This window comes from Pristiophorus japonicus, chromosome 14, assembly GCF_044704955.1.
Source record: "Pristiophorus japonicus isolate sPriJap1 chromosome 14, sPriJap1.hap1, whole genome shotgun sequence".
Lineage (NCBI taxonomy): Eukaryota > Metazoa > Chordata > Chondrichthyes > Pristiophoridae > Pristiophorus > Pristiophorus japonicus.
The window spans coordinates 22,960,842-22,977,896 of record NC_091990.1 but is presented as its reverse complement, the minus strand read 5'-3'; the positions used below and the strand labels follow the sequence as shown (position 1 = coordinate 22,977,896).

At 43.3% G+C, this 17,055-nt stretch overlaps 1 protein-coding gene across 1 annotated transcript in view; it reads right to left on the bottom strand.

The window, feature by feature from the left end:
- Positions 1–1,169: 1,169 nt before the first annotated feature.
- ythdf2 (YTH N6-methyladenosine RNA binding protein F2) overlaps positions 1,170–17,055 on the bottom strand; it is a 37,610-nt gene continuing 21,724 nt past the window's right edge. Inside the window, exon 5 of the mRNA XM_070898992.1 lies at positions 1,170–2,087. Coding sequence (XP_070755093.1) covers positions 2,064–2,087 — 24 coding nt within the window. The 3' untranslated portion in view covers positions 1,170–2,063. The remainder of the gene's footprint in view (positions 2,088–17,055) is intronic.

The window sequence follows — 17,055 nt, the reverse complement described above, 5'->3', positions numbered from 1 at the left end:
ACACTGTCAATATTCACTTCATACCCAATAAACTTGTTAACAATCCGCATACAATGCCCCATCTATGGCGGGTGGGGGGGGGGGTGGGGGTAAGGGACTTCGACTGGGGGAGGGTGCATTTGCACTAGTGTACGGCACTTCAGCTGGGGGAGACAGCATTGGCGCTGGGGTAAGGGACTTGGCTAGCACTTGGTGGCTTTTGGGGAGATCTATCCTCTGTGGCTTCTGAAGTCAAAATGGATCGAGTTACAATTTGTGAAGTCAGTCAGAATTTGGGCTGGGCGGTTCCAATTACACACTCCACAGAAAATTCAGGGTGTGGCTTATCCTTCAAAGGGGATCAATCAACAATCAGTGCAGTGAAATTGGAGAGCCAAGCAGAGACAAGGCAGCCATTTTGGCAGTACAAATAGACGTATCCCACATTGAACCTGTCTTACACCGGAACTCAAGGGAGGCGAGGACAGCTTTGGGGAAAAAGTAAGTGCTTTGACAGCACTGCTTGTGGGCTAGGAGGAGCAGGTGTGCTTCCACCCAGTCCCACCTTCTTCCCTGCTATTGGACATAATAGAAAGAAATTTGCATTTATATAGTCTTTCACCACCTCAGCACGTCGCAAAGCACTTTACAGCCAATTAAATAATTTTGAAGTGCTGTAATGTAGGAAATGCAGCAGCCAATTTGTGCACAGCTAGGTCCCACAAACAGCAATGAGATAAATGACCAAATCACCTGTATTAGTGGTGTTTGTGGAGGGATAGATATTAGCAAGGAATTCTCCTGCTCCCATTCAAATAGTAGCCATGAGATCTTTTACATCCACCAGAGAAGGCAAACGGGGCCTCGGTTTAACATCTAATCTGAACGACAATACCTCCGACAGTGCCGCATTCCCTCAGTACTAATCTGAAGTGTCAGCCTGGCTTATGTGCTCGAGTCTCTGGAAATTCCCCCCTCCCTCTGAACTTTTGTCTTCAAGACGATAGATGTTAGTTAATCTGTTTTAAACACCTAGTGTTAGCATTGAACATTACCAGTCAGGTATAGCAAGAGCCAGATGCAGAGTAGAGCTCCCTCTAATCTCCCCCAACAACCTGCTACTACACCAGCATGAAAACAAATACAGGAAAGGGAGGTGAAGACCAAAAAAAATGCATCAAACGCAATCATTCTGCTGAACAGGATATCACATTTATTACTGAGAAGTGATTAATAATGAAGAAAGGGTAAATTCCCAACTTTTCACTGTTGTTGAGGGCTGAAAAAAGACTTTAAGCAGTTTTTGTTTCTCAAAGTTCAGTGTCCAAAATGTTCCTTACAGTATTCCTTTAGTCCAGTCTTCTTTTTTTTTTAATTAGGTGGATTTAGACTTAATTGGCAGCAATTTAAAAAAAAAACATGCTCACTTTAACATTTGTGAACAGTAACCATTTTTTAATTTTTTTTGCAACGAAAGAAGGGAGAAACAGAAAAGCAACCACTCTTTCCCGGAGCGTTTTCGAAACGAAACGAGCAGCATTTTCAGGAAAAGGTGGGGCAAGGCGCTCTCTCAAAGGGGGCCTGGATGAAACAATTTGGGCTCCATAAATGAAACCTCGGAGTTGCAGAAGAAATCTGTCCACGTGCTGACCCAGCTGTGCGACTACAATTCGGAAGCTGTGAGGCAGCTGGTTTCTTTCCCCAGGAAATGCATTTAACTGTAGCCCACGGACCATAAAAATCAAAAAATGATTCTTTTTTTTTTTAATAATTTTTTTTTTTTAAAACAGAAGGAAAAACAAGTTGTACCACTTTATAAAGTCACAACCAATAGTTGAGAAAGGATTTTTAAACAATTTTCCCCCCACCTAGTTCTTGCTATCATTACCATAGTTCTATAGAAGAGGATTAAGTTTGACAACTACATGTCTGAAAGTCGTAGAATTCACTGAAAATGAAAGAGGAGGGTGGGTGGGAAGGAAGGGACGGGAGGGGGTGAGGTGGTCTTCATTATCACTCAATTTCTTGAAGAAAATTCAGGACACGACATTTAGGTCGACGCCACATTTTCAGAGAATACACAGTTACTTGACACGACCTTGACGTTCCTGTTGAGAAAAGGAAACAATTCAATTAATACACATTTCCTTAAGCTGCTTCACTTTCAGTGACAACAAAACACAATCACACAACTAACATTTTTTTTTTTAAAAAGGAGAAATTCTATGGGACGAAAAAAAATCTTTACACCTAGGTTAGAATGTGGAATTCTCTGCCACAAAATGTTGTTGAATCAAGAGTCCGTAAATTGTTTTAAAGGGGAAGATATCCCTTTAATATTCCTCTTTTTCCAAATGGCAGGCAGGAGAGGGGGGTTGGACTATGTGACTTATGTGGAGAACCAGCACTGGCACAGACTCGATGGGCTGTGTGTGTGTGTGTGTAGGAACAATCTTTAATTCTATTAATTATCAGTCAGGTCCTGATAGACCTAGAACTACATTTTTCTCTGATCGGTGGCAATCAATTAAGATCTGCTGATGGCCCAGTTGGTAAAGCGAGTGTGTAAAACGGAGATATACAGACCAGAAACGCCCAGGTTCAAAGACTAGTTTGTGCTGCATTATCTACTGACAAAGGTGGGAAATGAAGAACAAAGTTGCGTTTAAATATCCTCAGGACACTCCCAAACACCTCACAACCACAAAACGCGGGGACAATTTGCACGTTGCATGTTCTCCCAACCAACAATCCATGGAGTTCAACAATTTCAGACCACAACCTCTGCCCATATTTATTTTCCCTTTCCTCCCTTTTTTTCCTCTTTCCCACAGCAGCTGACGATTCCGCCAGTCACACCCCATCTAGACTCATCTTTTGTTTCCTAACTTGTGCCAATACCATCTCATTTTTGCCCATCATCCCATTTGTCTCTTAAATCTCTCCTGCCTTCCACCCTATCACAGACCTTCCCTTTTGTTCTTTCCTTCCCTCCCCCTTCCAGTGCCCCTGCACTTCCTTAAGAATCTCACATCTCAAACTTTTCTAGCTCTGATGAAGGGTCACAGACCTGAAACGCTAACTCTGTTCCTCTCCACAGATGCTGCCTGATCTGCTGAGATTTCCAGCATTTTCTGTTTTAATTATAGCCCAATCCAATTGCTTTTCGGTGGTCCTAACTGAGGAAGAAATGTTGAGCAGGACAACAAGGATGCAACACTTGCCCTGTGTGCCCTGGGCTTGTTGGGGGGTTGGGTGGGGGAAAGAGATAGAGAATAAGGGTATAAAAATGAGGGGAGGGTTAGGAAGAATCAGCCAAGGCTTAAAATCCTAATTGCCGTCAGTAACCCCTGCTGGAAAGTGAGAGTGTTGGATGAGTATAGGGCTACATGTAATGCTTCCAGAGTAGATTAACTTGCCATTTATTGACTATTCAACTAATAACCCTGAATAGGTTAGGGAGGACCTCACTCTTTCAAGATATGAAACTAGGTTAGATGGCAGGAGGTATTTCTTTATATCAGAGAATAGGTTACCGGCTCAGTGAACGCTGATTCACTGAATTCCTTTAAGCGAGAGCTGGAGCCGTTTCTGGCTGGGGCAGAGGGAGATCACTTCATACAAGAGGTAGGCACCGTGTGTTAATCAGGACTAGGGTGGACTCCTGGATTAGCTTTTACTGGCATAAGGGTATCAATGATAAATTCTCCAAAGCTTATTCCCCCAATTGGCCTGGGTTTTTAAATCTAGTGTTTCACCTTTCCCAGGAGATTACATGGCTCTGAGAGGTGGGGTGGGGAGTGTCTGTATTGTGATGCACAAAACAGCACTACCTTGTGGGACAGACTGAATGGATCAGAAGGTCTTTTTCCTGTCTATGTCATTTGTCATATGTTCCTAAGTCCTTAAATGATGAAGGCCCATTCAGGATGAGGCAAGAGGAATCCATGAAACCTTCCACCCAAACCCCCACACCCTCCAAAAAAAGCCATGGATAGCGGCAAATTTGGACAAGGACAATAAAACGAATTATGCGTCACACCAAACGGCTAATTTTCAAATTATTTCTTCCCGTCTTCCTGGACTAACCAGTTTGGCATGTTTTTAGCTCGTGCTAACAATCAAACGTCTCTTTTGTAAGAACAGCATCCCTATCAAAAATAACTTACTACCTTAATCTCAATCAAACATTTTAGATAAAATAACATTTCAGCTCATCCAGTGGTCTTTTTAAACCTGTTGCTCCTGTCATTCTCCAATCTGTCATTCAAACTTCAATCTTACCCTAATATGCTAACTTTATTTTTTCCAAATTAAAAGGGAGGCTTTAAATAGCATGACATTTACTTCTGTTCTTCTGCCCCTCTCTTCCACCATCTATTATGGGGTGGGAGAGAAGAGAGATGGTGGAAGCAACTTGGAAACTATTTTACATCATCAAAATGCCAATTTATTTTTCTACGGCCAAAAAGTAAAACTCTAAATATTACGGGCAAGTCACAGACAGAATCCGAATAATCTTTGACAAGTTTATTCAACCAGGATTGTTGGCAAGGTGAGTAACCTCAGACCCTGGGATGACAGGTTTATTCTGGGCTGCACTGAAATCAATCGTTTGCTTTGTTTTATTGGGGCTGTTTTCACATTTATACAACTCCAACAGTGCAAACCTCGAAAGGTTTTAGGGCACAGGAAGAGGGCACTCAGCCAGCCACTCCTACACAGTGCAGTGTGTGCATGCACTGACGCTGGTCATTCAGGTCCCACTGCTTAGAAACGCTGAATTATAGTTACAGACAAAACTAAAGAAATCTTTTACGATTGGTATTCACTGGTGCATTGTTGTGGCTCAGGAACACTAGCTTTGAGTGAGTTTGCAACACGCTATCTGCAGATTAGTTTCAATGTTTATATTTATTACATATATATGCATTCATACAGTTTTGTATTTTTATGCATTCTGGTGCAATATATAAGTGTGTTATCCTTGGGGGGAGGATGTTTTCGAACTGCACTCCAGATTGGAGTTAACACCTTTGGGAGCAGAAGGGAACAAGCCAATGAGAGACTGATTTATTACATAAATACAGAATCATAGAATGAGCAGAGAGAGAGGCCATTCAGCCCACCATGCCCGAGCCAGCTCTCTCAAAGAGCGATCCAATTAGTCCCACTCCCCTGCTCTTTTCCTATAGCCTTTTCAAGTATTTATCCAATTCCTTTTTGAAAGTTACTATTGAATCTGCAAAAAACTATTTTAATAAATCGCGTGCCAATCACCTTGACACATGCATTATCACCTGAGATGCAATCTGCAGCATGCAATCTGGACTCCCGGACTAAAACTGTTCTCAATGCGCAAATAAAACCAAAGGATAAATATCATGGACCATTTTTTTCCAAAAGTTTGAGAACTAACAGCGGCAAGTAACACTGGCAAAATACAGTTGTGATTAGGCCTACATATGAGCCCTTTTCCTGGGACACATTCCTCGTGGTTCGTTATCTTAGCTCACTTGCGCATTTTCATGTTTCTCACTGCAACCATTTTTGTGCATCAGTCTGCACTGTAACCGATTTACATAGCCCCAGACATCCAGGAATTGCAAAATGTCACTTTCCCAGGATGTGAAACTCACTGGCGATGCAACAGTGACATCACCAGGCTGCCCAGCTAGGGCACACAGTTGCGCTCCACGGCGCACACCAGAACTCATTATTTGGACAAAATGCAAATTCCAGTATGGCCTTTCTGAACTGGCAAAAAATGGAACATCACGCTGACTTTAATCGGCATTATATCACAGTACAACTGCAAACTAGTCGGGAGTCCAGATGCTGCAGATTGCATCTCATGTGATGATGCATGTGTCGAGGTGATTGGCACTTGTGATTTATTAAAATAGTTTTTCGCAAGGCCAGTGCAAGTGGTAATTACAAAATATCTTCCTGATGCAATAAGGACAGAAATGGGAAAGATAGAAATCGCGCATTCTGGGCATCAGAAGTCATTGCCTAATGAGAGCATGAGTTGGATTTATAACCATGTGTTGCGAAATCACATCTCCCCACTTGCACAAATAGATCCCTTAAGGCAAGGAGACTTGTCTGCATTTACAAAACATGTCCCATTCAAATCTTACTGTGCAGTATTTATTTCACACCATTTGGGTCAAAATTAACAACCTTTTGTGAATTAACACTTTCAATTGTGTGTGGCATTTACAAAAATTGGCACTCACTTTTTACAATCAACAGTTTTCTTATGCATACAGGAGACACTGCTACATAGGTATAGATGGCACCTGTAGTGTTCACTGTATAATCCATTGACTTTATCCTTTTGGTTTATAACATAAGAAATGGGCGCAGGAGTCGGCCTGTCGCGCATGCTCCACCATTCAATAAGATCACCAAGCACCAAGCCAGGGGTCTGTGCAATTCCAAGAGTTTGGGTTTCTTGAACTCTCGGGTAACCCAATAAATTACATCACACTTATCAAATTACCAAAGAAATTCAAATAAATCTCAAGAGTGACAGAACTTTCAAGACCAAAAAGCCAAGATGTTCTTATTTTCATTCCTAGAAGCCTCTGAATCAAATATATATTAGTTCTTCAATTTTAGAAACTAATCTTCTCATTTGATGAAGGTGCAATTCAGATGAAAATATTCTTGGCATAAGGGCTAATGTAGCATGGAAATTTGATTTAAAAACCTCATATCTCTAGTTTGTATAATCCTTGCGATTTTGGATGGGTACATTGCTGTGTATGATTGTTGCTATGTATTTGCAGTGATTAATAAGCATTTACAGCGTAATGCTCTTAGGGAAAGAGGTAAAGAAAAAACAAACGACAACTTGTTTTCCTCACCCGAGTTAAGCCTCACACAGTATTGGCCCAGACCACAGACATTGACTGCATCCCTACTTTTGCAGTGGTGACTGTATTCACTACAGAACAGTAATATGCAGCAGCCAAAAAACATTGATAAAAAGAATGAATCCCATGTTTCTCTTTCGTTTCCTTTTCAGCCAGCTCAATCTCTGCAACTTTTGCTGCAGCATCTACTCGCACCGAAGAACCAAAATTATCTTAATTTTGTCTGTATCCATACTCGTGTTTGCAATCAGAATTTTCACATTTTCAATTCCCTTTGGTTGGCGGACTCCAATATTCTTATCCAAAAGTCCTCACACCTCGAAAAATCGAAAGAAGAGAACGGTACCTCAGCCAAACCAAAAGCTGGAGCCCTTCAATTGGCCTGAGTATCTCAAGAGAGGATGGATGGGAAGGGAATAAAGCCAGAGTTCCTAATTTTGATCACCACTTAGTGAGCCCTTCTTGAGAAAGCAAGAGACGGTATATGTGTGCGTTGGGAGGAGAGGAGGTGGTGATTGGGTTCAATTGCATTGCCCTTCCAGTAAAATAACCAGCTAGCACTCATTATCCAGATGCGCTCGCAAGATCTGGCCATTTGTGCATGGTACAAGAAGCCCTCTGGTGCCCATGGAACGGTTTTAGAATCATAGAAATTTACTGCACAGAAGGCGGCCTTTTCGGCCCATCGTGTCCGTGCCGGCCAACAAGAGGCTATCCAACTTAATTCCACTTTCCAGCTCTAGGTCTGTAGCCCTGCAGGTTACAGCACTTCAAGTTCACATCCAAGTGAGGGTTTCTGCCTCTACCACCCTTTCAGGCAGTGAGGTCCAGACCCCCACAACCCTCTGGGTGAAGAAATTTCCCCTCAAATCCCCTCTAATCCTTCTACCAATTACTTTAAAGTTATGCCCCCTGGTTGTTGACCCATATGCTAAGGGAAATAGACCCTTGCTATCCATTATATCCAGGCCCCTCATAATTTTACACACCTCAATGAAGTCTCCACTCAGCCTCCTCTGTTCCAAGGAAAACAAACAGAGCCTATCCAATCTGTCCTCATAGCTAAGATTCTCCACTCCAGCTGCAGTCTCAGTAGAAAAAAGATCGAAGAAACAAAATGAAAATGAGTGAATAAATTTCAATACCCTTTGAGATTGAGCGATTTGAATATTTATTTAATCTGAGCACTGACGATAGCGGAGGACTGGAGGTGTTACTGACTCCATCGGTGCAACATGGTGGCATGTGGTCTAACTGCTCAGGCAATTTTGGAGTCGACAATTTATGTCCTACACACCATGGCTGCCCAACCTTCCGTCCCACAGCTACATGCAGCCCCCAAGCCTTGGTAACTGGTCTTCAAAGCCAGGTACTTCAGTTTCTTATCTCTGAGATAAAAGCAAATTCCCGAGATTGTGGATTTACACTTTTTCTGTAGCTCCTAAAAATCTACAAAGAAAAAACATCCTCTGCTTTACTATTCCTTTTTTGAAAGCAGATGGCATTGGGTGCAATTTGTTTCAGAAGTAGGTATCGTTAACTCCAACAAATACCACTTTAATAAAAAGGCAATAGGTAATAGTTTGGAAATTAGCCAGAGTTCCTGTTCTTGATCACCGCCCATTGCCCAGAGCTGGATGAGGGCAGGGTCATGCACAGCTAGGATGGCCCCAACATACCAGTTGAACAGCCTGTCAAGAATAGCTCATGAAGAATGGCCACTTGGTTAGGATGTCAGAGTGTAATCATTAAGCCGTACCCATGCAAGAGTCAATGTCTTCAGAGAAGGAGCAGTGCAAAAGCAAACATTTAAAAAAACACACCAAACTGGCACAAGTTTTATAAAACACCTTCGAAAGCATAGACTTTGGAACTAAGTCAAACCTCTGTGGACAGGCTCAGTAATCCAATACCCAAGCCAGGCAGGACTGCAGCACTTCAGAATACCACTGACAATTGACCAGCCTGCCTGACAGATCAATCACGGAGGGCTGGAATTATTCCCTTTTGGCTCCTGATAACCCTTCAAGCCAATGATAACTCTGCAAACCAATGCGGTACTGGCTGAACAAGCAGCTCGCAGCCTGCCAATGGCTTTGTGCACTTCGATCAGGTTAAACTCCAGCAGTACTGGCACTGGATCATCCCTAGGCCTTAGTTCTGCCAAGCTCACCTAAACTTTGGACTATATAAATGGGCATGCCTCTTTGGGGGAAGACAGTGTGCATTCTATCGGGCAAACAGGAGCTCCATTGGTGTGCAATTCTCAGTAGTTTGGTTTGAAGACTCAAGCGATGATGGGTTCCTGTGTGTCTCAGACATCCGGTTGACATAAAAAGTGGTCGCTTTAATCTCCCGTTACCATGCACACAGCACGAATACTAAAGGCTTCTAGGCTGCTTCCATTGGAAAACTGAAGAAAATTCCATATTAATGTATACTGTACAATACAGTCCCCAGCATTTACTGCCATTAGCAATTATGTTAGTGGCTCTAGCATGAAATAAACTTTCATTTGAAAATTCAGTTCATTTACGCACTGTACAAGTATACTCACGGCACACTCAGAATTCCACCAAACAGTGGAAAAGATCAAACTAGTCTATCGGCTGGACGCTTCTTCCTAACTTGGCTCTGTAAGCCTCTGATATCACAGCCTCATGCTCAAATCAGTTTGCTATTCCCCAAGAGAGAAACATCACAGCTATAAGTCTGAATCAAATTGATTGCGTGTGCGTGTAATATATATGCACAAAACTACAGGTTGGGGGGAGGGGGGGAGGTACTGACAGAACTGTAGAAAATTGGGCAAAAGGAAGGAAATGGAGATGGGGTATAACTTGAATTAAATGTTAATTCTATTTAGCAATATTCTCCTAAAGGCGTTATATAAATAAATTTCAATGGTTGCTGTGCATTGCAGCAGTCACAAACGGGTAATCTGGAATGAAGAGGTAATGGAATTTCTTTTGACTATTTCCCTAGCTTAGTAGTTCCTTCCTTACATGGTATTAACTACTTCTTTAACCACATTGCACAATTTGTGACCCAATTTTCTATTCTGGTTTAGATGTAGTCCTTCCCTATTAAAACAGTGCATGTTTTCTCCAAAATCGAACAGAGTTGACATACTTCATTCCTCCTTACCTACGTATCATCTCCACCCTTCCCTCGCTGACTCACTGAGCTTTGTCTCTGAACTATTCAGACCAAGGAGCAGCTGATCAAACACAGGGCACCAACAGGGATGATTCAACGGGCTTCAGCATCCTGGCTTAGAGCAGAGGAACCCAACAGGGCCAGGCCAGCTGTGTGTTTCGGTTAATTATCCCAACGTGGACAATTAGGGTAGATCTCTATCCGGAACACGTCCGCATGCTATCTACCTCCTCCATCAAGTCGCTCACCCAAATGCTCAAGGACACAATTTACCTTATTATACCCTCTGCACGCTTAATCTATGCACAGTTCCTTCTCCCAAGAGTTTTCTGTAGACCAAAGGTTCGTGAGATTTTTGAAAAATTATATTTAGGACTGTGCCAAATCATACATGTTGCATACAAGCTTTTACAATATTGATGGCAACATTTTGGATTGTACCTTTAAATTTGAGCTACATCCAAGAGATGCTGGAAATACAGTTTAATCGGGCTCAGCAGGCCAGTTCTGACTTACCTGCAGCACAAGAGTCCACATATCTCAACTGTTCAGAGGACGGTTGTATTTAAGGGAATTTACATTTACTCTCGGTCTTGGGACACCAAAGTCAACCCTTATGCATCATGCATCCACCAATATATAGTCTTTCGGGTGAGACGTTAAACTGAGGCCCCCGTTTGCTCCTTCAGATCCCAAAATACTATTTCGAAGCGCAGGGGAGTTCTCCCCGGTGTCCTGCCCCACATTTATCCTCAACCAATACCACTAAAACATATTATCCGTTCATATATCTTATTGTCGTGGGAGCTTGCTGTGCGCAAAGTGTCTGCCGTGTTTCCTACAGTACAACGGTGACTCATTGGCCGTAAATGCTTTGGGACGTCCTGAGATGGCAGAAGCCGCAATATAATAGGAAGACATTTTTCTTTAATCTTTGAAAGCAAACACCAAAATTGAAGACTATTGAATCCAGTCACAACCAGTCATGATGCACACAGTAGACAGGAATTGGATGCTGCAGAGTGTACAGCTTAGAAACAGGTCATTCGTTCCAGCTGGTCCATGCTGGTGTTTATGCTCCACATGAGCCTTCTCTCATCCTACTTCATCTCACCCTATTAGCATAAGCTTCTACCCCTTTCTCCCTCATGTGATTTATCAAGCTTCCCCTTAAATGCATCTATGCTATTCGCCTCAACTACTCCTACATCGACCCTATCAAACACTTTCATAATCTTAAAGACATCTCTCAGGTCACCCTTCAGCCTTCTCTTTTGCCCCAGCCTGTTGAATCATTCCCCACAGGTATAACCTCTCAGTTCTGGATTACAAGATAAACAAACACATTTAGTGTCTATCTGATGGCCATCACTTTAAAGTTGCGCGATTGCCAGGAGTTATTTGATTTTAATGCTGGACTGGTACAGTGCATCAGCATGCTTGCATCGTGATATTTTACATTAGGGCTCAAGCGCAGTGACACAATGAACCATGTGTTTAGCAGGCCGCAGGAAGTGATTGAGGCCGATCACTAGTTCCACAAAAAGTGGCTGCATCTGCCAGCAGCCAGCTGTATGGAAGCGGTCATATATATGGCTGACTTCAGTCGACCACGAGACTCACACATCTGCAATCAGCAGCCTTCCAGTCAAAGTGTCCCAAGGGTAATTAAATGGGAGATTAGCGAGGTGGTTGTTGCATTTACCAAACACTAATATAAACAATGCAGCGACAATGTTTCTGGCAGCGTGTAGATCCACCTCCAAGGGGCTTATCCCAAGCCGCAGGTAGCACTGGATGGCGCAGGTTGCATAGAGTCAGCTTGTACCCCCGAGTATAGAAGAAATATAGAAACATAGAAAATAGGTGCAGGAGCAGGCCATTCAGCCCTTCGAGCCTGCACCACCATTCAATATGATCATGGCTGATCATGCAACTTCAGTACCCCACTTCTGCCTTCTCTCCATACCCTGATCCCTTTAGCTGTAAGGGCTACATCTAACTCCCTCTTGAATATATCCAACGAACTAGACTCAACAACTTTGTGGCAGAGAATTCCACAGGTTCACCACTCTCTGGGTGAAAAAGTTTCTCCTCATCTCAGTCCTATATCCTTAGACTGTGACCCCTGGTTCTGGACTTCCCCAACATCGGGAACATTCATCCTGCATCTAGCCTGTCCAATCCAGTCAGAATTTTATATGTTTCTATGAGATCCCCTCTCATTCTTCTAAATTCCAGTGAGTATAAGCCTAGCCAATCCAGTCTTTCTTCATGTGTCAGTCCAGCCATCCCGGGAATCAGTCTGGTGAACCTTTGCTGCGCTCCCTCAATAGCAAGCACTTCCTTCCTCAGATTAGGAGACCAAAACTGCACACAATACTCAAGGTGTGGTCTCACCAAGGCCCTGTACAACCGCAGTAAGACCTCCCTGCTCCTATACTCAAATCCTCTTGCTATGAAGGCCAGCATGCCATTTGCTTTCTTTACTGCCTGCTATACCTGCATGCCTACCTTCAGTGACTGATGTACCATGACACCCAGGTCTCATTAAGGGGTGATCTCATTCAGGTGTTTTAAGGAGTTGAAAGGAGAGAAACTATTGCCTCTAGTGGGGTAGTCCAGACCAAGGGGACATAACCTTAACATTAAAGCTAAGCAGTTCAGGGGTGATGCAAGGAAACAATTCTTCACACAAAGGAGTGTGGAAATCGGGAACTCTCTCCCCCAAAAGCCAGTTGAGTTCGGGGGGGATCAATTAAAAATGTCAAAACAGGGATTTTATCTATTTTTGTTAGGCAAGGGTATTAAGGAATATGGAACGAAGGTGCATAAATGGAGCTAAAATTCAAAGCCGTAATCTAATTGAATGGTGGAACAAGCTAGAGGGGCTGAATGGCCTATGATTTCGCTCAGAGTTTCTGCATTGATGATCTGTGCACGCTTTCCCATCGACGATCAATGCGCACTGAAGCTGTAAAATTGCAATGCTGAATGTGGCATCAATGCTTCAAATATGCTACCATGTAAACAGGGCAAATTCTAGAGCATAAGCAGCCTCAATTCTTCCACGGGAATAAAAACAGAACAGTCCTTGCACCCCGATGACCTAGTAGATAAAGGCACTGCTCACTGCAGTGCAAAGCCACACAGACCAGAAAGTCTCATGTTCATTTCTTGGCCTGTGCCGAGATGGCCGATCTCAGTCAGCATTAGATTGTTGTGCTGTGAATCTGCTCAGTATCCCTCGACTAGGAGAGAAAAAAAAACTTAACCAGCATTCTCACATCCAATGGTTATCCACTGACGTCTGCTGGAAAGAGGTGTAGGGGCATCTAGCAATAAAAGAAATCAGGGTCGATGGTGAAGCCTTGCATTGCTGGTACCGTGGTGGGCTAAACTGTACCATTCCAAACACATACACGACCTTGGAATGCCCTATTCCACCTCAAATGTGTTCAATCGCATTCCATTGACTCGCCAATATTGTTTATCTAAAAATTTAGCTTTCTTTATTTACTCATAATTCTTTTAGTTTTTGATATTTTACTTAGCGCTCACTGTCCAACTCAAACAAAGAATGGCCACTCCAGCGAGGAACCAGAGGGTCAGGAGCCTATGGACCAATATTCTAGCAAAGTAAGTGGCTTCAGGAGAGATGGGGAGAAAAGTTAATGGTTTGTGGAGAGGATGTAATGGAAAGGAAACAGTAAATACCGGTACTCAAACGACATATCAGGTCCATCAGCATCTAGAGAAAAGGGTCTTCTAATAAAAGATCTCTGCCCAATGCATTAACCAGTCTTGTATTTCAGGCATCGACAGGTCAGCTGTGCATTTCCAACACTTTGGTTAGAGATGTCCAGCATACTGATTTATTTTCATTTCAAATTTTCTCACCACATCTACTTCCCTACACTTAATTCACAAAACACTTTTGCATTACCTCACACAAAAGATGCTTTTATTCCTTTGTGAGCATTGCATAGTTCCTCAAGTTTTATTTATAGCGATGAGTATATTAATGCCACTTCAGAGTTACCGCCTTTGACATCTTGCCGTTTACTAGTCTACATGCAAATTATTTATGGCCCAAAAAGCACAGTACTTTTTCTCTCCTGGAAGTAGTTCACTTACTCAACGATACAACTAAAATTACTTTTCCCGAGTCACTTCAGTTTAATCACGTGTTCCTGTCCAGGCTGACTTCAGTCCGACAAACTGGAGGCAAGAAAGTAACCTAGACTCGTCAAAACAAAAAAAAAAAATCGCACCTCCTCCGATACTTTCTTTTGTTCTAAGGTGCTGACATATACAGAGCCTAGTTCCATGGATGCCAAGGCATCTTCAGACGAGAGCCTTGGCATCAAGCGTCATCTTATCTGACAGAAACATAGAAAAAAGGTGGAGTAGGCCATTCGGCCCTTCTAGCCTGCACCGCCATTCAATGAGTTCATGGCTGAACATGCAACTTCAGTACCCCATTCCTGCTTTCTCACCATACCCCTTGATTCCCCTAGTAGTAAGGACTTCATCTAACTCCTTTTTGAATATATTTAGTGAATTGGCCTCAACAACTTTCTGTGGTAGAGAATTCCACAGGTTCACCACTCTCTGGGTGAAAAAATTCCTCCTCATCTCGGTCCTAAATGGCTTACCCCTTATCCTTAGACTGTGACCCCTGGTTCTTGACTTCCAACATTGGGAACATTCTTCCTGCATCTAACCTGTCTAACCCAGTCAGAATTTTAAACATTTCTATGAGATCCCCTCTCATTCTTCTGAACTCCAGTGAATACAAGCCCAGTTGATCCAGTCTTTCTTGATAGGTCAGTCCCACCATCCCGGGAATCAGTCTGGTGAACCTTCGCTGCACTCCCTCAATAGCAAGAATGTCCTTCCTCAGGTTAGGAGACCAAAACTGTACACAATACTCCAGGTGTGGCCTCACCAAGGCCCTGTACAATTGTAGCAACACCTCCCTGCCCCTGTACTCAAATCCCCTCGCTATGAAGGCCAACATGCCATTTGCTTTCTTAACCGCCTGCTGTACCTGCATGCCAACCTTCAATGACTGATGTACCATGACACCCAGGTCTCGTTGCACCTCCCCTTTTCCTAATCTGTCACCATTCAGATAATAGTCTGTCTCTCTGTTTTTACCACCAAAGTGGATAACCTCACATTTATCCACATTATACTTCATCTGCCATGCATTTGCCCACTCACCTAACCTATCCAAGTCGCTCTGCAGCCTCACAGCATCCTCCTCGCAGCTCACACTGCCATCCAACTTAGTGTCATCCGCAAATTTGGAGATACTACATTTAATCCCCTCGTCTAAATCATTAATATACAGTGTAAACAGCTGGGGCCCCAGCACAGAACCTTGCGGTACCCCACTAGTCACTGCCTGCCATTCTGAAAAGTCCCCATTTACTCCTACTCTTTGCTTCCTGTCTGACAACCAGTTCTCAATCCATGTCAGCACACTGACCTCACGTACTCGATAGTTATTTAGTTTTATTAGAAGTCTGGAACGTGGCCAATACCTTTCTGAAATTTTTGCAACATGCTCAAAGCATAAATCAGAAGTTCGTAATGCAAGAAGCCCTTTACCCAAGTCCATGTTGTTTCTTACCAATCTTTTGCTTTAAATGTAGTTCTTCAGCCCAGCCCTTTACATTAGAACATAAGAATTAGGAGCAGGAATGGGTCATTCGGCCCCTTGAGCCTGCTCCGCCATTCAATGAGATCATGGCTGATCTTCTACCTCAACTCCACCTTCCCGCAGTATCCCCATATCCCTCGATTCCCTGAAAATCCAAAAATCTGTCAATCCCGGTCTTGAATATACTCAAGGCCTGAGCCTCCACTGCCCTCTGGAGTAGAGAATTCCAAAAATTCACCACCCTCTCCGAGTGAAGAAGTTTCTCCTCATTCTCAGTCCTAAATGGCCAACCCCTTATTCGGAGACTGTGACCCCTGGTTCTAGACTCCTCAACCAGAGGAACAGCCTCTCGGCATCTTCCCTGTAAGAAACATAGAAACATAATAGGCGCAGGAGTAGGCCATTCAGCCCTTCAAGTCTGCTCCACCATTCAATATGATAATGGCTGATCATGCAACTTCAGTATCCCATTCCTGCTTTCTCTCCATACCCCTTGATCGCTTTAGCCTTAAGGGTGACATCTAACTCCCTTTTGAATATATCTAACTAACTGGCCTCAACAACTTTGTGGTAGAGCAGTCCACAGGTTCACAATTCTGAGTGAAGGGATTTCTCCTCATCATGGTCCTAAATGGCTTACCTCTGGTTCTGGACTTCCCAAACATCGGGAACATTCTTCCTGCATCTAACCTGTCCAATCCCGTCAGAATTTAAATGTTTCTACGGGGTCCTCTCATTCTTCTAAATTCCAGTGAGTATAAGCCTAGTCGATCCAGTCTTTCTTTATACGCAAGTCCTGCCATCCCAGGGATCAGTCTGGTGATCCTTCGCTGCACTCCCTCAATAGCAAGAATGTCCTTCCTCAGATTAGACGACCAAAACTGTACACAATATTCAAGGTGTGGCCTCACCAAGGCCCTGTACAACTGTAGTAAGACCTCCCTGCTCCTATACTCAAATCCTCGGTATGAAGGCCATCATACCATTTGCCTTCATCACCACCTGCTGTACCTGTATGCCAACTTTCAATGACTGATGTACCATGACACCCAGGTCTCATTGCACCTCCCCTTTTCCTAATCTGTCACCATTCGGATAATAGTCTGCCTTCCTGTTTTTGCCACCAAAGTGGATAACCTCACATTTATCCACATTATACTGCATCTGCCATGCATTTGCCCACTCACCTAACCTGTCCAAGTCACCCTGCAGCCTCTTAGCGTCCTCCTCACAGCTCACACCGTCACCCAGCTTAGTGTCATCTGCAAACTTGGAGATATTACATTCAATTCCTTCATCCAAATCATTCATGTATATTGTAAATAGCTGGGGTCCCAGCACTAAACCCTGCTGTACCCCACT